A 23,884-nucleotide genomic window follows, 5' to 3' on the forward strand; every position below is an offset into this window, starting at 1 on the left:
CGGAGTGTCCTATTCTTTAGTTTTTGCAAACTTTCTAAACTTCCTTTTCCGGCATTTCCCCCAAATTGCACTACAGTAATCAAACTTACATTGAATTACTGATTTATAAAATATTAGTGCAGTTTGCTGTTTAACATATGGTCTAAGTCTTTTCAACAAATACGCAACTTTTGATACCTTCTTATTTAAATATTCAATATGTTTACCCCAATACAAATCCTCTCCACCTCTTTCTTTTCATTTCCCTACCTTGCTATTTTATTGGGAGGCACGTGTCCCTATGCACCATCGTAACGCCACCGTAATAAATAAAGGTGTCAATGATTAAGCAGTAGAAGAGTTCAATATCAAGTTCATTCGTATATAATGATTGCGTCGAAAGCTAAAACACGATAGTTGGTATCGACTGTTGCCGATCAACAACAGATGAGTTCTCATTCACTCGCTACATCCGGACAGATAAGGAGACCAGCGAATGCCAAGATACACGCTCTACCGTTGAAACATACAATATAGGTAAGTTTTCTACTACTCTTCTTAACTATACATGGGTTTGAATCCATTCTATTAGGAGTCATACTCGGGGTCATACTGTGGATCACTATTCTTTGGAGTTGACCTCTACTCTCAACATAGCACAATTGAATTTAAAAATAGGTAATTCCGTTACCACTATTTTTGGAGTTTTCCTCTGTAGTTCGGAGTGAATCTACTGCAAAACGAAGTCAAAATTTCCAAATGTCATTGATTATAATTATGATGATGTTGCCTGGACTAGGAGTGAAATGACAGATGCGATTCACAATTTACTTGGCGAATTCATTTCTGATTACAGCACGGATCTTGAATTGCAAAAAAAACACCCCAAAATCCCCATCTAATTTTCAATTAGGTGGGGATTTTGAAAATTAGAAGCATAATTTTGCGATTACCGTTTTCTCAAATGACCTGACAATTATTCTACCTCCACGATTTAACTATAAAATGGGCCATGGTTTTTTAAGCTATGCTAATTTTGAAGTTATTATTTATCAATTTGTTTACGCCTTTTCCCCCTATTTTGTAGCCATTCAGCTCCAAACCTTATAGACAAGTGATGATCTAATTATCAATGGAGTGACAAATATCAGTATATCCTCATCGGAAATAAGCTAATTATCGACTCTACATATGGAAACGGTTTATCATCCGCTCAATCTGACATGCGGGCATAGAACAAATGAGTATTATTGCATAAAAAAGTGATGTTCTCTTAAAAGTGTGTTCCTTTTCCAGTATTGGGGTGCCCGGGATTCACTTGGGTAACCTTTCACAGAGTACAATATACAAAATAGTATGCACTTTCTCTGTACTATTGTCGCAAAAACATAGTAATCCAGCACAATGTCGTCTCTTTTTGCGTTGGAGAAGAGTAAAATAGCGAGTTTCAATTGCATTTTGGCCGCTCTCGAAAGCCCTTACTCACTCGTTCCAGTGAGGTAAGGCGGCTTTGGGGTAAGCGGTTAATGAATATATACTAATCGTTAGCTTTCTTCTGGTATTAATCTTGTTTTGATTGGTTATACATGTAAATTATTGTCGGAATAAAGGAAACCTTTCAAAATATTCTTCAGCGTCTGAATTGACTTTTTGACCCGGAAGTACCGGATGCAATACCTGCCTGATGAAGCCAGTGGCCAATGATCCTAGCACTCAACCCTTAAACCCGCTGACTACTGAACTTTATTGGTCCCATAGGCTTAACACAGGGACCACAAGGTTCCCGTCAACAATTAAGGGTTAACTTCTTTTATGAGACAAATCCAAGCTAATTTCTTCATAAGTGGGTAACCTTGTCAAAGTATGTACATGTATTTCTTCTTCTCTTGTATATCCCATAGTATGTATTAATGCTTGAGGAACACATTCAATCACCCAATCTTTTTTTTACGTAACGGATTAACTTTATTTTGACAATTGATTGGTCTCCACTTCTGCAACAATCTACTGCTGGAGACTGCTCTGATAGGAACCCCCCGACCCTCCAAAAAGATCAAAACGGAATCTCGAGTGTTACGTAATAAGTATGTGTGTACAATGTAAACACTGATGTCATAATGAACAAATGTTGAAATACACGGAGACGAAATACTGGATACATGCTCATGAAAGTTATTCATTCATGCACATTCAGTGCACTCCATGATACGCAGGTGGAAATATTCTTTTAAAAGGGGGAACAAACTTTAGGCTATTCATATAGCACCTCCATCGCTGTAGGAGTGATTATTTCAAGTGGGACCTCTTCATATTTTGAAGATCTGTGAATATTCGGGGTCATTGCAGTAATGTGCTAACCGTGAACTGGTCTATTAGTGCTTGACTTGACTTATTAAGGTAGGAAATCCTACCTTAATTCTACCTCAATAGCAAAATAATCTAATAAATAGCCCCAAAATCAGAAAAACACACTCAAAAGAAGTTTAGGCGAAATCGGAAATAAGATACGAAAGTTATGAATGGGAAAATTGTAATCAATATAGACATTCCCTCTCACTATGGATCTGTAATGTCTCAAAGTAATTGCAGTAAACTTTTCAATTTTGTTACAACCCACAAAATGACCACTATGTCATTTTATCCATGGAGTTAATAACTCCATGTTTTATTCAAATGTATATCTCAGGAGGGTTTTAATAGAGGACCCGCAATGACAATCGGATATATTCATGCTGAGTACTGCTCAAAGGGAGCAAGCGCTTTGGAGGAAAAATTAATGAAATGTTTTTAAGAAACAAATGTCACAATCCACTGATTACATTGTATATTTGAGATTCACTGTTTCTCTCATTTTTCCCGCGTTCGATTCATTCAAATGAAATTGTTTCAATGATTGGATTGCCTTCCTGAGTTGTGTTTTTTCTTCTTCTTTATCTTCTCCAAATTCTGAAGCTTATTTTCCTTATACCCTTAGCGACTCTGGTAGTTCTTTCACATTTTTGCTCGTGATTGAATATCCATTAATTAATATGTGACAATATGAAGTCAATCAATAGTAATGATGCTTTCGTTACAGAATCTATATTATTTTCTTTCTTATCTTTCACTGTACATGTATTTGCTTGTTCTTTCCTCATTTTTTTTTCTTCTTTAGTGGTGCCAAAGTAAGCAAGTTTCTCGCATTATCATCTATTCATCTAGAGTTTAAAAAAAATAAAAAATATTCCGACAGAGATCTATATTTTTTTCTTTCTGTCACTATGTCTCCTCTTTTTATTCTAGTAATATTAAGGTCTGCATTGACTATCCGGGGATATGTTTTATGTTTTACCAGAAATTATTTGATAACATGACTTTCAAAAACTATTAATAGCCATGACTTTGTCAGATGTTAATATTTATTCATAAATTCATTTAAAAAGAAAGATACCGATATTAAAGGTACAATGTCCCTTTTGCAGCCAACCTCAAATTCTGTAGAACTTTGCAGGAATTATGAAAATGTCATGTATGTCCTGTCTGTGAAATTTAAACGTTAGCAGTGTCCTCATATTCAAATTATGCAAGGAAACCAGTTTACTTGCTAGACTTCACTGTCAGACTATATTGAGTGACTGACTGGCTATTTTCTTCTTTGGTAATAACATACATGAAAAGAGTTGTAAAGGGTACACGAGCATTTGTCTTCATCAATAACCCACTTCTTGTGATGGCCAAGATTAAACTGATTGAATCTTTGCGCAGCATAAAACGTATGACCATTCGGTACAATTGTCTGAAAATCAAGACAATTACTTTTGGGCTCTATAGCCCTAAAGTCGATTTGACAACTAATAGTCGTTATTTTCCCACTTGAAGACATTTTCAAGCACCACCTTTTTTTAGGGAAGTTCTCAATTAGTATAATCTTTCAAATGCAGTTGGAATTTAACTTTTTCATTTTTTTGGCCTGCAAATGGGACATAGTACCTTTAAGTGTCCTACGAATTTTATTATAATATGTACACTCTGCACTTTGAGTCCCATTTATCCCGTCTTTAATTGGTTAACAACTCCAAACAAACTAAAAGTGTAGACAGATGTCTCATAAAATTGATCGATTGCCTGTAAGGTCATAGCCAAATATAGCCGGTATAACAATAGGCAATGGTGGCAGTGAACGCTAAACCGAAAAGTGAAATATTAGTTTTGTGGTGTTACCAATACAAACGTATGACTACATTTTGCTTCGTTGAATGAAGAGGTTGAACATATTTTGTTTGTATTTCAATAAAAAAATAAATAATGAAAATTTGTGAGGTCCCTTCCCAAATTAGGGCGCAGACCCTGGTCTATCATTTACAGATTTAGTCAAAATTATTATTTAGTGTTTCAGTCGTTGCTTTTTGACAATGAGCACAAGACAGTATTCATTTATTGGTAAAATGTACAAAATTTAGTCATTTTGTCTATAAACGAGTGACAGCCGGAATTTTTCCTTTGATGTTCCTGTTTTTATCAAGCATTTAGTTTGAAAAAAAAAACAGCACAGACGTCTAATTTTTCTTACCGTTTATGCATAACATGCATTTTATTTTTAACATTCATCAGTGTTTGAAATCGTAACATTGTATTCCATGAACTACCTTTATCAATTTCTGTGGAAAGATAGATTTGTAATCGCTAAGAAAATAGAAAAAGCAAAAACAAACCTTTAGCATTCTTGATCACAGCATCATCCAGGAAAATGTTACATAAAAGTATTTGATGATGTGATTTACATAAATTCTATGTGTCAATATATATAATACATACTTGGTGGTTACGTCTTGCGTCTGTAAGAACCCTAATGATAACTTATAGTGTTTGTCTGTACGGGGCAGAGCCATGTATTACCACTTCGTTTTGACATGTTTGCTTTCAAAAGTGGATGTTAAGATTATTGATTTGAGGCCAACTCAAATACTAGACTCCTGAGAAGAAATTATAAAACCAAATATGCGTCGAACCGAAGCGCAGAACTGAATGTTATAGGAAGAGCCCTATTCCATACCGCTCGAGGCCTCTAAACACAAATGGCCTCTAATTAATGATCACAGACATGGTAGTGGTATTTATACTATTTTTAATTATGAACTGCCTCTTAGGGTTTTACGACATATCTCAGTGCTTCATCATTTAATCAATGTTATAATGAAATTAGAAATTTGGCATTTATTCATTACAGTCAATTCTAACTTTCGTTCATTCCTAATTTTGTGCAATAATTCCCCTAAGCCATGTATTTTTTAACAGTTTAAACAAAATTGTAACACTTTGAATACTACTATCTTCCAGTATTACTATTGTAGGATATTTTTTTTAATTTATTATAAGAAATGATAACGTATATAGTTCTCAGTTCATACCAGGGTGTTTCCTGCTGATTTTCTTTAAAAAGAATTTTCTCATCACCATTTTCGAAATCTATACAAAATTAAAAATGTTTATATTGTAAATTTGTTCACGCTGATTTAACCTGCATATTTTAACTATTAGAATAGTGTACATATATATAAATCTTTGTATGTATTCTCGTTAGCTTCATGTAATAATTGTTGTAATATTGCTATGTATCTCACATGCGTTTATTGTAAACTGAATGTTCTTGTTCAGTATTTTGAATAAACCATTAAATAATAAAACAACAATAATAATAAATGGTAGCCCAGTCTAATGAATATTCAGCTTAGTTCAATATGAACGTGTCACGTGGGCTGCGTCGGTCTGTCAAACCATGGGGCCTACTCGTAGTATAGGTCAATGTTCAAACCACCTAGCGCATGCCCGTTTGACTGGTGATTTGTTTTCATGTTGGTTTGTAGCTGGGCTGCAGACAATTTAAACTTTGCCCGATTATACCAAAAATTGTGATTTTCTTTGGCATTGCTTGATAAATTGCCATCATCATTAAACTTGATTTATTCCAATTTAGAACATGCAGATGATACTTAAAGCACCCATGATGCTGCGAAAGGTTTCTTGCATCGCCACATTGTTGGTCTTAATACCAGTCGTTTCTGCAGTGGTGACTCTCCGTCCAGTTTCCACCATCTACTTGCCGTACAGCTATAACGGAGAAGAAGGTCTCTATGGTATCGATCGTGCAGCAGTGGAGCAGACCGGCTATGATTCTACGAACAGAATTGCTTATTCTGCAGGTAAATAGCTTAAATGTCAATTTTCTCCCCCTTTGGCGTTACATAATTATCACAAAAATCGACTAAAACTCTTTTAGGAATTTGCATTTTTTTTTCATTGTGGCATATGTTTACTGGATCCTTCCCCCGCCCCCCCCCCCCCCCATTCAGTGGTATTTAGGGTACGCATATGCATGTTCCCTCCTTTTGAAAACACCCCCCTAAGCCCGGTGTGTAAAGTCAATACGGGCCGGATTTTTGTGTACTACGAACCGGACATTTTGGTAACACGCATGGTATCCCTTCATTCACGGAGTTGGGGGGGGGGGGATCTTTCCAATCAGTTTTTGTTTTAATTAATGTCCTGGAAAAAAATTAGACACTGTTTCTTTTCTAGGAGAGGAGGGGAAATGGGGCCAATAATAAAATTTTGTTTCTAACAATCTTGCGCAAGCACGAAAGGACAAACGTCCAGAGGAGGGGAGGGGGTCGACTTACAGACAACACACATCAGTGATGCACATCGCGTACCATTAGGGACTTTTAGATTTGCGTGGACTAATACGTGTGACGTCCATTCAAGGCCGTGCTTAATATTAGGACGTCGAGCGTAGCATAGACCTATTGTCTTCGTGCTAATCTAAAAGTCCCTAATGTCGAGCACCTGCACACACTTATGGACGACCAAAAAGGCCAACATTAATAATGGAAAATAAACAAACAAAGATAGAAATAAACACAGTTTCAGAAATAGACTTAAATATAACACAGGAATACAGACAACTTCAGAATTAAAGGTAACTGCAAAAGTAGGGATAACCACAGATTTATAAAGAAAGCTTCGTAGATACAGAGTTCTGCAGAAATAAAGACAACCACAGACTTTAGATAACAGCGGAGATATTGAAATTTCTTAACAACAATTGAAACTTCTCTCAGGAAGCCTTATATAACATTATATATCTTCTCTCCAATCGAATAATAATAATAATAATAGCATTGTAAAGTCGGTGTACAAATAAGAATAATAATGCAAGGTCGTTAGTCATATTAATTTCAACTTCTATCTATCTCGATCAGCTTAATAGTCCGAAAAATAAAATCAACCGAGCGGAATCAACTGTTAAACGAATGTGTCATGAGTCCTGAAATTTCGATTTGTTACTGCACGTCGTTAAAGTGACTCGGCAACATTGTTGAAGGTTGATGAAAAAACTGTGTAATTTTTGAACGAAATGTTACTTTTTATATTTTCTACTGTACTCAAAATTCTCAAACCAAAAAAGATATTTATGGTTTTCTTTGAAGGCGTCACTGTGCAACACCCTCTAACAGTGATTGATAGTACATTCCCCCAACAATTTTTTAATATTCCCAACCGTTTTTCCTTGAAAATAAGACATAAGACAGGCTTTAAAAAAAGAATTCAACACTTAAATGTCTGGAAGGGTATATGGAGTCAATTCATTGCTTTGTGACGATTTACATTTATGCCCTGAAATGTAATTAAACTGTAATAATATAGTTGAGAGAAAGTTAAGGAATCGATCAGATCAGTTTTTCCCAATTTTTATGAACAATGGTCTATTTTCACTCAAACTTTAGTTTATCTTTAATTGTACATCTAGCATTGAAGTCACTACCTTAGCACCATGTTCTCTCTTCTGGACAATGTTACCAAGTCCCTTTAATGGTGAGAATGCTCACCTACTGATTTACAGCTGCCGAAGCTAAAGGCAGGGTAATAATATCCCAAATCCTTTGGAAGCACATAGAGACGTTACATCATAATGTGATGCGGTATATATAGCAGAACATCATATTATTATCATATTGTTATGTACAAGTTAACGTTTCATGCAATTTGACAAACAATAACGATAAATTGTTATTATTCTCTATAGCTTCATTTACACCTATGCTGGAAATATTGAGAATTTCCGCGGCTGGCGTCCCGGCCTGGCGTCAATTCATTTCACTTCAAATCCCCTTGACATTGTGTACTTTTTCTTCTTGAAATCAATCATTGGCGTCATGTGTGTGAGAGTCGATCAACTCCTACACATTGACCTTCGGCTTCTATCAGCATCTCACTTCCTTTCATAAGATTAAGTCCCATTCACATTATGATGCTCTCATGCGCCTAAACCAACCGATGCAAAATATAAGTACTTTGATGATATAAATGAATGGCAATAAAGTGGCGGGAAGTGGGGGAGTGGGGGGGGGGGGGTATAGAGAAGTAGCTTTGCATAACAAATCATTATCACTGATTTTTGTATCATGAGCCAAATGCTCTTTGCACAAGGGCGTCATTTCGATTGCGTCATCACCTATGCTAATCAAGCAAATAATGAATGCAAATAAATGCACATATGGCTCCGGTTGTCTCATGTTTGCTCGTTGGATTATTGCCAGCACAAACCACTGACCTATACCTCCTGGACGGATCATCGCCCATTCCTATTCACTATACGTTACGTACTAAAAGGCTGTATTGTCTGACCGTTAATGAATATTCATGTTTTTGCTTACCTCGCCAAAATGTTTGCTTTTACTAAATAGAAAAATGACGGTGGGGGGGGGGGGGAGGGGTTGGATGAAATGGACTAAATGAACCAAGCATAAGTGATATATGATAATTCATGCTTCTTATCCTTCGTGTGCTTGACATATAATCTTCAAGTCGCTTGGCAAACTGAGTCCAAAGTTCGACTTGTTTCACATGTGTATTATAGGCAATGACGAGCTTGCAACCTATTTTGATAAAATGACGGTGGGTGACTTTCAAAAGTCAAAGGGACATGGGGGTTCTAATGAAAGAGCTAGTGATAACGTACGTCGGGGTGGATGTGCTTTTCGTTTAAATAAAAAAATGAATTTTTTAACGATTTTTGTTGTAACATTCCATAGGCTAACATGTTAGGCTGCTGACTCTGACGACAGGGGGCGTTGTGAAATGAGACTAAACGGAGCAATATGCGCGCCTTCAATTCGACTCAATGTTGACAGTTACTTTGCATTCTCTTTTTGGAAGATATCTCTCTCACATAATTATAACGCGTCAATAGCTGACACAGAGGCGTCATTTCGATTGCTACATCACCTATGCTAATCAAGGAAACAATGAATGCAAATAAATGCACGCGCCTTCAATTCGACTCAATGTTGACAGTTACTTTGCATTCTCTTTTTGGAAGATATCTCTCTCACATATAACGCGTCAATAGCTGACGCAAAGGCGTCATTGCGATTGCGTCATCACATCTTCTAGTCAAGCAAATAATGAATGCAAATAAATGCACGCGCCTTTAATTTGACTCGACGTTAAAAGTTACTTTGCATTCACTTTGTTGAAAATATCTCTCTCGCATATAACGCGTCAATAGCCGACGCAGTCTTACCATGAACCTATTACGGATGGACATTCGACGTGATTCTTTCTTTGATCCAATGAGGTCCACCATCTTCTGATTATTTGCATCTTAATGAGAACATTCAGCTGTTTTAACAATAACGACTGCGTAAACATTTTCGGTCATAGACAAAGGAGCAGTTTCCCTCTCTTGGGTTTTGTTTGGATGGTGTGCTATATAAGAGTGTGTCTTAAACAAAAAGAATTACCAATGGGGAGCAGCAAAGTTGAAAAGCAGACGATTTTGGTGATATGAAATGTATTATTACTGATTCGCACACTTTCGCACGCACCAATGACCTTATAAAACAATTAGACGGCCATGATCTTTATAAGCCATGTGCGTTGTAATTCTGGAATATTATGAGGAAATTGGGGAAAACGGAATTTTAAATCACAAACAATCCAAATTTAACCTATCTGGTAATATCAACGTGTTATTCAAAAATAAAACACAATACATGGAACAACAATTTCTGATTATTAACCACAACTGCACATCGATTTCCAAGGTTTAAGCGATTTATTATCTTCTGCGCATGTATATTAACATGTTTAAAATCACTATCTTGATTCTGTCCCGGCTCATTGGCGGTGGACCTCATGAGATCAAAGTGTAGAAACATGTACGGAATGTTATTGTGACGGCATTGACGGAGACAATCACAATGAATTCGTTAACAAAACGACGAATGTCCATTCGTGATAGGTCCATGGTCTTACGCCGTCTTAAGCAGATACGACATACACAATGATCATGACGGTCTTCAGAGGTTAGATGAAGCATCAGTTGGAGTTTCTTTGTACTTTGCTCTCATGGTCCTTCGTCTTGTGAATTTATTTCATTTCTTTTGCGTCCTGTCTTAGCATGCCTTTCTTTGTTGTCAGTCTGTTTCCTTTAAATGTTCACCCAGAGCTGTACAATGCATTTCGTTATAAATTTTTAAATTATGGATTAATTATTATATCATCTCTCCTCACGTACAAATTCATTCATTTACTTGTCCTTTTTTTTCTTTTTTCATTTTTGATTTTCATGTATTCATTGCGTAAATTAATGATAATCCTTATTTGAGGAATCTATATTCTAAAAGCTCTGCTTCTCAGTGGATCTCTCTCTTTCCAGTTTTTCATTAATTAAGGAAAACATGCATCATTTTCAGCAAATCTTTACATTCGAATAATGATTTGCAAACTATATATTATACTGATGCACATTGAATTCGTTGATTGATTTATTTTGGTCATAATTATTTGTATTGATTGTTCTGTTTAAAACTATCAGAATTAACTCATACTGAATCATAGGTGAACAAGGTTTTAGTGCCATCAATCCATTATCCATAGTCAAAATAAAACTATCCCTTCTTTCACTAAGCATGTGGTCATTGTTCAGGTTTGGTAATGACTCACTGCCATTGACACCTGTCTAGTGCTACCGATTTCCGTTTTAAACTATTACGCAATAAGTCTAGCCCACTTGGCTGATCACTACACACAATTACTTTTAGGTGTAGGTTCTTGCACTACTATATCACGAATTATCAGTCACACGATCCATTTATCATACTGAGTCACCGGTCTGATTTTGATCGGTCGTCTACTATACTTTGCCGTACGTGACAGGGGCGTAGCGTACGTGTGTCTACCCTTCCAGGGGCTACTTGCAGTGGTTTTGTGGATTGCGGCATCGGCCTTTAAAAAAAGAAATTAGATATGGAATTAAGAAGGATTAGGGGATGCGGACCTATCATTTTTTTAAAGTCTCTCCCTCCTACATGTACGTTCATAATACCCCCCCCCTTTTTTTTTTCTTCTTCTTCTTTCTTCTTTTCTCTCTCTGTCTCTCTCTGGCTGTCTCTCGTCCAGTCGTCCCCCTCTATCTCTATTTAACTATCTCTCTCCCTTCTCTTTTTCTGTTTTCTCTTATTACCATTCGATTCCGAGATGATGTTATATTCTTTGTAGTCATGTACATCACTTTGAAACCAAACCAACAAGCAGACAAAACAAACCAAGTATGCTAGATGTATAATATTTGACCGTGTTTTACTTTGTTTCTTCATGAATATGGTGGTACTGAGAATATCGACTGTATTCCACAAGTTATATTCACATCTAATTTTCACTACGATTGATTGATATACGTCTGTAAAAATCCAATACATACACACACACTATGAATACAGTTCCTTTCTAACAGGTAGTTGAAGCTTCTACCAACCTTAACATTTAGTACAGGCACATGAGTGGACAAAAGCTTGCCTACTAAATTTGAAGGTAAGTCGAAGCATAAACTACATGTTATGATTATTCAAAGTTTAATGTATCCGTTTCTTCTTTTGAGAAAAATATTTGATATAATAGTTGTCACTGTTTTTCCGAACACAGGTGATAACTACATCCACATCACTGATTGGTCGAATATGACCACGCCCACAATTCTGGAGCGTATTGCAGTCGACACGACATGTAATGATATCGAGACCTGCGGCGACTTTGTGGGGTTCGTACTCCAGGGAGAAAGCACGACCGACAACGGAACTTTGCATGTTTACTCCCTCTACGACAAAGCTTCTGGAAACTGGACACAGCTACATGAAATATCACGTACGATATAAATATGTACACATCTGTCTATAAACTTCAAATGTGATCTATATATTAATCAAATATTCATACCATAGTTCATCATTTTCATGTAGTGTGTATGTATTCTATAATGTACAGGGAATGAGTTTTACAATGTCGTAAAAAGAAAGGAATGTCAAGGGTGAGGTTCTGGAATTAAAATGAACATTAAAAGAAAATCGATCAATTTTGATGAAACCACATGCACTGCACACGAAAACTAATATGTGGGACTACATGTCATGAGGTCTGAAAGTATGGTCTAACCATCTAATGATTATTCCTTTTGGGGGGACATTTGTAATTATTCTTCCTAAATGGCATACAACGAATGAATAAGTTCACCAATTAAAAAAACAACTTTCTACTAGAACTTAATCTTCTCTTTCAACTTTGAATCTAGTTGGCAGCAAACCTGATATGCTTCATTTCTCTCACGATTGTCGTACGATCGTCGTCGCGAACGAGGGAGAAGCTGCACAGAATGCCGACCAGACAGAATTCATCAATCGAGAAGGGTCTATTTCCATCATCCGATTATCTGTTGACGGTTCCACGTTCAACTCGACTTTGCTTAACTTCACACAGTTCAATGATAGGTAGACCATTGAGAAGATAGCATTGGTGATAATGAGTGTAATGATGATTACATTAGTGGTGATGGTGTTGAAGATGATGATGATGGTGGTGCGTAGTGACAATGATGAGGATGATGATGATGACTGTAATGGTAATTATGGTGGTGGTATAGGTGATGGTGATGGTAGTAGTGGTTATAATGGTTGGGGTGATGGTGGTTGAGTTGACGGTGATATAGTATTAATGATGATGATGGTGGTGTTAGTGATGGTGTTGGAGGTGGTGATTTTGATGATTGTGATGGTGACAATGATGGATAATGATGATAATGGTGATGACGATAAATAATGCAGTTGGTAAAGATTATGATGACTTTTTTTAAACTGACTTTTGTTGTTATTTTGTTTAAGTGTTGAAATTGTAAATTAAAATTCAGTCCATGATGTTGATGATCCATTTCACTTCCTCAAACCCTTTTGCTTCCAATCTCTTAGGTCGGATGAATACGTTGCAAGAGGAGTGCGTTACCCATACCACGGAGAGTTGGACGGTGCTAATGATACATTCGCCCAAAATCTAGAGCCTGAATACATCACCTATAACTATGATGACACAAAAGCATTCGTCGGATTGCAGGTCAGTCCATTGCAAGATTATTGAGGACAACATCTCCAACACAACAATCGAAGAATCAAATTAACATCCACTGTGCATGGTGTTGAGAGGCGTAGCTAAATCTGTCCAATTATTTTAATTTTTTTATTTGCCAATAATTGCAACGGGTTTGCCTACAATTCAAAAGCCCCATATTCGAGACTTATAGCATTAACCATAGTTTTGTGCGTCACAAATCACCAATAAGAATCTTTGAATTGCTTTATAAAAAACTCGTTTTGTTATAAACAGTGTACATTCTGTTCTTTGTGGTAAACACATTCAATAGTGTTCTTAAAAACTTCTTCAAAATTAATGTAAACAACTGAATCGTGGACCTATCCTTAACCTATTGCTTTTAAAGGAAAACAACGCCATCGCCATTGTGGATCTATTGGCTGATGAAATAGAGGACATTTATCCCCTGGGTGAAAAAAGTTGGCTCAACCTGGATCTTGATGCAAGCGACAAAGATGGTGGTAAGAAGGTCGCTTCTAACTATTAACTGCTTACGTCACTCACTCAATCAAGCGATTTTTATTTAATATAAATTATTCATTTATGTTTAAAACGGTTGAAAAGCCTTTCGAATAATCAGCCTAAGACAATTCAATAGCCCTTTGTTTGATGCAGGGCTGCGTCAGTGAGTGTTGCGACCTGCCACACTTAATTTAAAATAAATATCGCTTATATAGCAGGTGCAAAATGTAAAGTGCAAGTGACATTAAAACTGCAACTTGGGGGCTCAATTAGGGCATGTACTGACGTAATGTGAATGACGCTTCGTTTGGATAAATTCACGATGCGTCTGATCTTTCTTTTTAACAGGAATCATGTTCAGGAGAAACAACATCTCCAGCTTCTACCAGCCCGATGGAATCAAGTATTTTGAAGTGGACGGAGTTGGTTATATCATCACGGCCAATGAGGGCGATAGTTTTGATTTCGAGCTAGGAACTGAGAAGTGGGCCGAAGATCAGAGAGGAAAGAAATTTAAAGCTGGTAAAAGTTTACATACATATATATTGTGAGGGTGTGTAATGCTAATTATGTATGTGAGGATGTACCTGTGTGTGTATGTGTGCCTGTGCGTGTGTGGCCATGTATTTATGTATATACAATAAAAAAAACAGCATTTCAGTGTCGGAATTTTGATCAACTGGATGTACATAGCCAACACTAAAATAACACATATACCTTTTTATTTCATAATTAAAATGTTAGCAGTCGTGTTTTTTTAATTATTTGTTATCGTTTTATTTATTTTTGCCGTCGTTGTTATTGTGGTTAGAGTCTGGTATAATATTTACTGTACGTAAATTATGATCTATAAAGTGAACATCAGTACCATTACATTCAAGTCAGGTAAAATTATTAACTGGATAGACATTATGATCTATGAACTGAACAACTTCAGTAATGTTAAATCAAAATTTCGTATTTTCTACGCTTATCATGTTTATAGGGGATTTCGCGGAAACATTTGACAATGAGCTGATTGCGAAACTTGATGACGATGATATTCTTGGTGAGTAATGACATTCGAATATGTTTCCTTTCCTTGTCTTTACTTCCGTCTTTTCTCTTTTAAAACGTTTTTTTTTTTCACTTGAAGTTCCATGGGGACCCGTACCTCGTGTCTCCCCTCTCGCAGCCATGCACGTGACATGCTATTTAACACCAGTTAAAGAAATTACTAAAATTGGAAAGCCCCCATGTTTGTACAGCGGAATCATCTTTTACAATAGCAAAGGTCGGATGACATACAAATATAAGTTAATTCCTGTTGACATGCAGGGCTACATGCAACGCATATTTTGATACATAAACATCTAAATATATTTCGAAGATTTCTAAATATTAACAAAATTCTCAGACCGGCTTAGCTCCACCCTAAAAAAAAAGGCGCCAGATCTCGTTCATCTTGAGACATCATCTGTCAATCATTAGTAAGCTAACAAGAGACAGTGGTTTGTAACTTCCCTAGCTCAGCACATGCTCACAAAAGAATTGCATTCTTTCATACAATATCTCCACATTATTTTATTTTCCTGGTAATGCTACAGCAGATCTGACATAGCAACACCTATGCTGGTATTGTATGGTCTATTGTAAACAGGTTATCAGCGGACATTGGCGAACTTGAGCAAGGTTGCCATTACAGCTCTTAAGCATCTTAAGAAATTAGTGCCTGGGTCGAGTTTGGCAGATGAAGTTTAATATCTTGCCAAAGATCTTAAGTGCTGTGAAAGGGATATGAACCCGGTACTTTGCGGTACACAAGGGACACATCCACCGATCAAAATACATATACATATATTCATATTCCTCTTTCATACCACGGGTTGTTTACAGGACGTCTAGCATTCAGCGAAGTCGACGGCTTAGACAGCTCGGGAAAATTCGAGAAGCTTTATTTCTTTGGTGCTCGAGGGTTTTCCATCTTCAGGGCCTCCGACATCACACTCGTCTATGACAGTGGCGACGAGGTGGAGAGGATGATTGCTAAGTTCTACCCCGACATCTTCAACACTAACACCAAATCGGATGATCCAGCCATCGAATCACCGGCAGACTTGTTTGATAAACGCTCCGATAATCTGGTAGAATTTCTTTCAAAATTTTCAACCAAATGAATCTTTCTCTTTATTTCTATACTGATTCAAGATGAAATTTGCACGACAAAGCAAGAGCTTGATTCGTAGTTCTTGTTAGACATCAGTTTTACATTGTGCATATTTGTCTGACGCACTCAATGGCTCCTACATGTCTAGTTAGCTTCTGCCATTAACATTATTTGGTAAAGTGAGGCCCTGGGTTCTATTCTTCCTCAGTCCCATCACTGGGGGAAATGTTTTGCCCACGTTTGCCCCTTTCCATCCAGATGTATTGAGTGGGTACCAGGCAAGGCTGGGTTAATAATAAGTACTTGATGAGCAGGGAGAACAGGAGCGACTTCTCTGGTCCCAGGGTAAACCAGAACATTTCATTAATCATTTAATATTTATATGACAGATGACTTTCTATATTCGGACTTACGTTAGTATTTCTCATAAATATACATCCTACTTTATTAGGGTCCCGAATGTGAATCGGTGGAGATCGGCGAACTCGATGGACGTCGTATTATTTTCGTCGGCGTCGACCGTACATCGGCTATCCTCGTCTACTCTCTCGAATCTGGCGAGGTCGTACCGACGTTCGAAAGCGTGTACCGTGCTGGTGGACGTAATGATACGTTCCAGAGTCTTCTTGACAACCGTAACCTGGGCGACCTTGATCCTGAAGATCTCAAGTAAGGGCAGCATGTTTAACACGATCGCTAGAACTTTCGAGAAATCAACCATGGGCGATTATGATAGTCTCGTCCATTACCTTTTGCAATGTGACGTGTTCCACAATCTGATAAGGGTTAACAACTAACAGGGAAATTTATTTGAGTATTTGAGTAACTTTCTGGAAAGTAGGCCTATTTGCGATCGGGAAGTGTTATCATTTTCTTCAGAATTATTGGCAATTTGAGATTGTAAATGTGTATGTAAACATAGACATAAGATTAAGTATTTTTTTCAAGAGAATATCAGGATTTAAATTGGGAATGTTTGAGAGTAATTGCATAACAAGGCCCTTGAAGTTGTAGCCTTTTAAAAAGTTCTCTTATTCTCATTTTTATATTTATACCTCATTTCATCTTTTATGTCACAAGTGTTAAGATAATTACTTGAACAACTCTTTTTGGCAAGAACGTGGTGTCTCTATTTTCATTTACTGCACTTTATATTTGTTTAAACTAAACTGTAAATAAACGAACGAATGAACGAGAAAAGGTTGTGCAGTTATCGAAATGTAAAGATATTCACATAAGGCATGAAAGCCTGTTTCAAACTGTTATGCTATTTCTCGTCATGATGGCATTTAAAGAGAAATCCATCTCTAGGAAAGATTTATAGCAGGACTTTTTTCTGGCTAGCAGAGGATGACAAAGCTCACATATTATGTATCATCTTTACCGGAATTCAACTGAATAGACCAAAAAGAGATCATCAAGACAGAGAATAATCAGACTTAGAACGAGTGTTTCTTATATCGTCCATTGTACATTCTAGATTTATCCCTGCATCCGCGAGTGTAACAGGAGTACCTATGTTGATGGTTACGAGTACAGTCAGCGGGACCATATCTCTCTACGAGGTTTATGACGAGTCATCCCCTACAGGTATGTATGAACCCCCCCCCCTTTCATATCTATCCTTCTGTGCTAGGGATATTCCCACAATGCAACAACTTTTAACCTCTTCATCTTTTCATATTTGTTACCTGAAATCTGGCCTTGGCTGGTCCTTACAGTAATAATGTGAGGTGGTCAAGATCTCGAGATCAATGACAGACAGACAGACAGATCCTGTGAGAGGGGCAAGCAAAGAGTCTCTTTATTTTTAGTAGTAACCAATAACTGACACATTACATATCACATAATAATGTTGATAATCATAGAGATCATGCATTCCTTAAAACATGTTATTTTATCAAATATAAAAAATTTGCCCTTTAAAAACCAATAGCCACAGTACAATGTAGCGAAAACTCTTTACATTAACACAGGTAAATACCTGACCCAAATACTTAAACAAAATAAGTAACAGTCAATACAAAACTCATATAGAGCAACCACAAATTTGGATAAACCAACACACCAAGCTAGGTTTAATAACCTCATAATTTGAACTATATACCACTACTTAATTCGTGTTCAATAAACCATACTTTTAAGTTGTACATTGTAATATTAAGACAATGCAAATATCATAATAACATAAACTTAAATAGGGCTATCCTGGTACCCCCTTTTCAAAGTAAGCACATATTATAGAACGATTAATGAAACTATATCATGAAAAATATCATAACAATGGAACAAAGACAAAATATCTCTGCTTTTGAATATCAAAATATCGCAAGACCAGAAATATTGATAAATCCTGGAAACTATAAATCTCTTTATATCTGCATCTCAATATTTTTCTTACTTCCAAACAAACTCCAATAATCTCCTGGTCTATACCTTAACACTGCTCTTACTCCAATTATTCCATATCAATTTAACATGTAACAGTATTCTTTTATAGTAATCAGCAAAATGAGAAATAAGGTTTACAATGATAGAGGGCGCTAGAAACCCTCTGAGAGCTAAATAGTCAGACAAACGGCAAAGTTCAATCGTCACTGTTTGATGCGTCATAATTAATATCAAATTATAATTGATTAGCAACCAAAATACAAACAACATGCAATGCTTTTAAACAATAAACTTCTATCATAAACACTTCTTTTCTATGCTCCCTACCTTTCTCACTGGCCTCGTTCCTGAACCAAGGCCTCACCACATAACTCACCACATAAGTTAGAGCTGGCCCTGGCCCTGGCCCTGGTCCTGGGACCAGGTAAAACGTTAGCGCGCGCGCACGTACCACGTTCAACTAATTAGTGTACATGACCATGTACTGCAATGTAAATGCATATAACAAATCATAACGCTAAGCATCACACATTTTAACTTGAAATCCTCGCTTCCAATATAGTCATATCAACCCACATGCTACATCAAAATAATAACTGAAATCGTTCTGACACAATACACATATGTACATAACAAATATTTAGCATAACAATATCAATATTTACTAAACATAAAAGTGGTTCAAGTTTGGTCAACTCACCTGTGAGAGGGAAGGCAAAGAGTGCCGGCTTGTCTCAACACTCCGCCCTCTACAGGTCACAGGGTAATTTCCTAACCCCGTACAATAATAATGATAATGATAATGATAACAATAATAATAATAATGATGATATAATTAATAATGATAAATAAATAATAATAATAATAATAATAATAATAATAATAATAACATTAAACACATAACTTATAATAGTACTACTACTATACTACTACTACTACTTTTACAACAAACAACACTAATAATAACAATTATAAAAATATTACAGAACAATAATGATAATTATAATATCGATCATTTAGGAGCGCTAAAAACAAAAAAAGTACCATAGCGCTAACAAAACTATAAAATGTGAAGAAAAACAAATGAAATAAATAGGTTAATCTTATTTAAGTTACTGAGGGCAGAAATACATTTTAACGGAACTTTTGAAAGAGCAAGACAGAGTAACTATCTAACCGAAAGTGGAATATTGTTCAATTTTTTCGAAGCAGCATGCTGTAAAACTTTTTTCAGTAGATGGGAGTCCTGATCTGGAACCAATTCCTACTACTCGCCAGTAGTTGATTCCCCTTATCGATCTCTGAAGATAGCCCTCTACTGCTGTGTTCTTTGTCTTCTGACGCCGGCCTGTACCATTGTTATGCTAATAAATGAGGCGAATTTACGGTGTACAGCCAGGTTGGGAGTGGGACTACATAATGGACCTAGTGAATGTAGAGTAACCCAAGATCCCAACATTTCTGTTCACTCCCCTTTTGCTTATTATACTTTTAAACATTTTTTCTTCAGACGGTGTGACTACTGAACCACCAACCACAACAGACAACAACGCAACCATCTTGATTTCATCTCCAGTCGTCTTCTGTCTGATTCTGCTCTTTGCTTTTCTGCTTATTTAATCATTAAGTTATTTCTATTAACGATTGCGCGTCAGCTCTAAATTAGTCATTACGTTGGAAATTGTTAGTCATCGAGGTGGTTAATATATGTGTTTTCTTTTATTATGGTTATTAGTCCTCTTCCTCCTCTTTTTCTCACCCCCCCCCCCCCCCTCTCTCTCTCTCTCCCATCTCTCTCCTCCTCTGCCCCCGTCCCAGCCCCCGCCCTTCTCTCTCTATTAATGAATATTCTTTTTTAATGTCATAGAACTATGCCAGGAAGGACGGCAAGATGAGTTTCTTAAAAAACAAAGATTTAAAAGTTCTAAAAGATATACCTTTATTTTATCAACAATGTATTTCGGCATTGAAAAAATGTCAATGTGTAGAATTAGAATGCAGCTGTTATGGGGAAACACATATTATATAAAAGAAAAAATATTACGTTTATAGTGGAAACAATGGCTTAAATCTTGATATTTATTTATGTGGGACATTATAGACGCTAAAGGGGATGTGGATGTTATTCGGGCCCAAAAATTACTTTGTATTAAAAATAATTATTTGTGTGAGGTCAAATTACTTTGGAAGTGACCTCGTGACTGGAAAATAAAAATAAAATGTTAAACTGTTTTTTGTTAAAAAACACACGTCTCCATTATTTTGAATTGTCATAATATATCAGTTACAAAACTAAAAATGTCACAAATTATATATATATAAGGTATTAGTTGATAGAACCTTTATAAATCCAAATGTTCAAATTTATTGGGAATATTTGTTGGAAAAAAATTATCCTGGGTAAATAGATGGAAATGAATTTGACAAACGTTAAGAAAAACGATTAAAACAGTTTAATTTCAAACTACTCTATAATTAATTAGCATGTGAAGAATATCTAAACTATATAAACTTATTTTATTACGAACATACTTGTCAGTATTTCGTTACTTGTATAATTTATTTGTTCTTTTATATATTGTAATACTGTATGGTTTATATATGTCATTTAAATTGAGTTTATTTGAGTGGAAAAATAAATCAAATCAAATCATATCAAATCAAATCAAATAAAATCTAATCTTGATTTTTGTTTGAAGTGCAAATGTGCAGAAAATTATTATCATTTATTTTATGTTTGTGATTACTCAAAAATATTTTGGAACAAGGTTTTATTTTTTCTCAGAAAAACAGTAGTATCGTTTGATAACAAACAAATAATAATTCACTGATATAATTGTAAGCAATTAATATGATTATATAAATTCAAAATATGTAGTTTTTACAAATCTATTAATTAATTAAGTTTCTTATGTTTTATATACGCAAAAAAGAAAATGTAATTCTACAAACATATTCGACATTTATTTTAAGGAAATATTATGGAGGGGTTTAAATGTTGAAAAGTATCACCTCTGGAAAAAAAACGTTGATTATCTTTTTTTTTCAAAGTATAATTAATTTTGCCATATAAGTATAATTCATGTGTGTTTCTTTGTAATCAATATAATTATGTGTTTCAAATGTACGTATTATTCAATAAATAAATGATGGGGAAAAAAGAGGGAAAATGACATTGGAAATTTCAATGGAAAACAGTGGCTTTGAACGTCTCAAAATATGTTGCCAAGTTAAGGATTGTCTCGTAGTTTTCTCCTGGCATCAAACGCCATATGCCATGGTATCGAAAAAGAGGGCTCCTTTTGCTCATACATATCGATATCATACAGTCTGAAACAAAAGTCTTTGAGATAACAATCTTAATTTGCATGATCAGGTCAAAATAGGGCCTTAATTCTTTGTTAGAGGATATAGGCCTAAGTCTAATAAGGTCCTTCTTACTGTGAGGAGGCTGATGAAGGTACATAGCATATTTTTGTTTAAACATTTCTAAAGTATCCTTAGTTATTCGCTACCTGGGGGGGGTGTTTCATAAAGCTGTTCGTAAGTTACGCACGACTTTACGCACGACTGATGATATGTTCTTGTGCTACATGTAAATGATTGAGAATCTGATTAGCACCCAAGAACATGTTCCAGTCGTGCGTAAAGTCGTGCGTAACTTACGAACAGCTTTATGAAACACCCCCAGGTTTCCATACTTCGTCTTTTTATAGGTGGTATTTATGGTTAAGATTACATTAGTCTTGTATATAAAGCAAATGTAAGAAAGTAAGAAAGCAAGATTTATGTAAAATGTGATGAATAGAATGATATATGTAGTATATATATATATATGATGTCATTTTCCGTTCGAAATAAATTAGCAACTCTATCATGCTGAATGTTTGACTTTGTTTGTTATATCACGTTTAGAACCGCCATAGTCGCTTCAAAATCCAGAGACTTCACACGGAAATTGGCGTGTGGGACTACAAAAATATGTATCCAATGGCTAAGTATAAGCTTGCCCTCTAGGTATACTTTTAATTAATCTATCTAATCTTTTCTAATCTATAGTTTTAAAAGTTAATTATGACATAATTTCAAAAGAAATTTCTTTCGTGTAAATCACTGCAATCTTAATAGCTTAATAGTCCGAACAGTAGAATCAACCGAGCGGAATCAACAGAAATGTCTTAACAACAATTGAAACTTCTTCCAGGAAGCCTTTCATTAGATTTTTTTTCTTCTCTATTTAAAAAGATCGTAAAGGTGGGTGAAGAGAATAATAATACTTCGTCGTTAGCCATGAGAATAACAATTTATATTTCTCTCTGCTAAATAATCCGAACAATAGAATCAACCACAAGAGGTCAACTGTTAATATACAAATACACACAGGTGTGTGTGTGTGCGTTATGGTCGATGCAGCGCATGAGGGTATTCAATATGGTGCAATTAATATCTCCCCGCAACCTTTATCCACGGTTGTTATCACCAAAGTGCACCCCATGCGGATAGTACCGTGCATATAGTAAAACAAAATTATGCAAGGTCACGTGATCCATTTTGACGCTTCTCATTGGCTACATTCTTGAACCCTTTTTATAAACGAATTTCAATGTGTTACTGCACGTCATACAGGGTGTTTACACACAAACAAATTTTTATCCCGAAACTCTATAAAGAAACGTCATAATATAAAGAATCATCGTATACATTCCAGGGCGTCCACACACACAAGAAAGTAATCCCGAAACTCATGTCATGTCTCCTTTCGCGTGTGATCACGTTAAGCCCCTCCCAGTTATACCGTTCTAGTTCGATCATACGTCCACACACAAACCATTCCGTGATACTTTATCGAGTTCTAGTTCGAAACGATGCCCAGACCCGCGTTTCGTTATACGACGTATCGTTAGTCAGCGTACACACACACACACAATGTCATATAGTATAAATACCCCGAAACGGTATAACTATTCCGTTTCGGGATAGTCACACGATGAATTTGTTGTGTGTGGACACGGGGATAGTTGTATTAAAGAGTAGCAATGGCGGACGATTGTCGCTAAAGTTCAGAAATTGTTGGTTAGATTGCTTTTCCCTAAAAATTACCATGAGACATGAAGAAACAAAGAACTATGATTGTCTCGAAAACAGTCCGTAAACACTGGAACTAGTGTGAACAAGAAATATGAATAAGAGTTTGCCTACTAAATTCGAAGGTGAGTAGAAGCTTAAACTACATGTTATGATTACCCAAAGTTTACTGTATCCGTTGCTTCTTTTTAAGAAAAATATTTTATATCATAGTTGAAAACAGGTGAAAAACTACATTCACATCAATGATTGGTCGAATGTGACCACGCCCACAATTCTGGAGCGTATTGCAGTCGACACGACATGTAATAGCGACTTTTAGATTGAGTTGACGAGAACACGACAAACGCCGACTGATCATGCGTG

General features: G+C 36.0%; 1 protein-coding gene across 2 annotated transcripts; it reads left to right on the forward strand.

The window, feature by feature from the left end:
* Nucleotides 1–299: 299 nt before the first annotated feature.
* LOC580575 (mesenchyme-specific cell surface glycoprotein) lies at nucleotides 300–20,089 on the forward strand. Of its 2 annotated transcripts, none has more exons than XM_011677482.2 (12): nucleotides 300–516; nucleotides 5,942–6,158; nucleotides 11,944–12,162; nucleotides 12,587–12,782; nucleotides 13,257–13,398; nucleotides 13,781–13,895; nucleotides 14,245–14,418; nucleotides 14,882–14,944; nucleotides 15,772–16,019; nucleotides 16,494–16,711; nucleotides 17,523–17,632; nucleotides 19,944–20,089. In XM_011677482.2, exons 2-12 carry the CDS (start codon nucleotides 5,942–5,944, stop codon nucleotides 20,051–20,053), a joined length of 1,812 nt encoding a protein of 603 aa, XP_011675784.2. In that variant the 5' UTR covers nucleotides 300–516; the 3' UTR covers nucleotides 20,054–20,089. The 2 variants fall into 2 exon arrangements, with proteins under 2 accessions (XP_011675784.2, XP_011675781.2); XM_011677479.2 differs by having other exon boundaries at nucleotides 302–516; nucleotides 5,933–6,158.
* The last annotated feature ends 3,795 nt before the right edge of the window (nucleotides 20,090–23,884 follow it).

Source organism: Strongylocentrotus purpuratus, unplaced genomic scaffold (assembly GCF_000002235.5).
Source record: "Strongylocentrotus purpuratus isolate Spur 01 unplaced genomic scaffold, Spur_5.0 spur5_scaffold_16, whole genome shotgun sequence".
In the NCBI taxonomy this organism is placed as follows: Eukaryota; Metazoa; Echinodermata; class Echinoidea; order Camarodonta; family Strongylocentrotidae; genus Strongylocentrotus; species Strongylocentrotus purpuratus.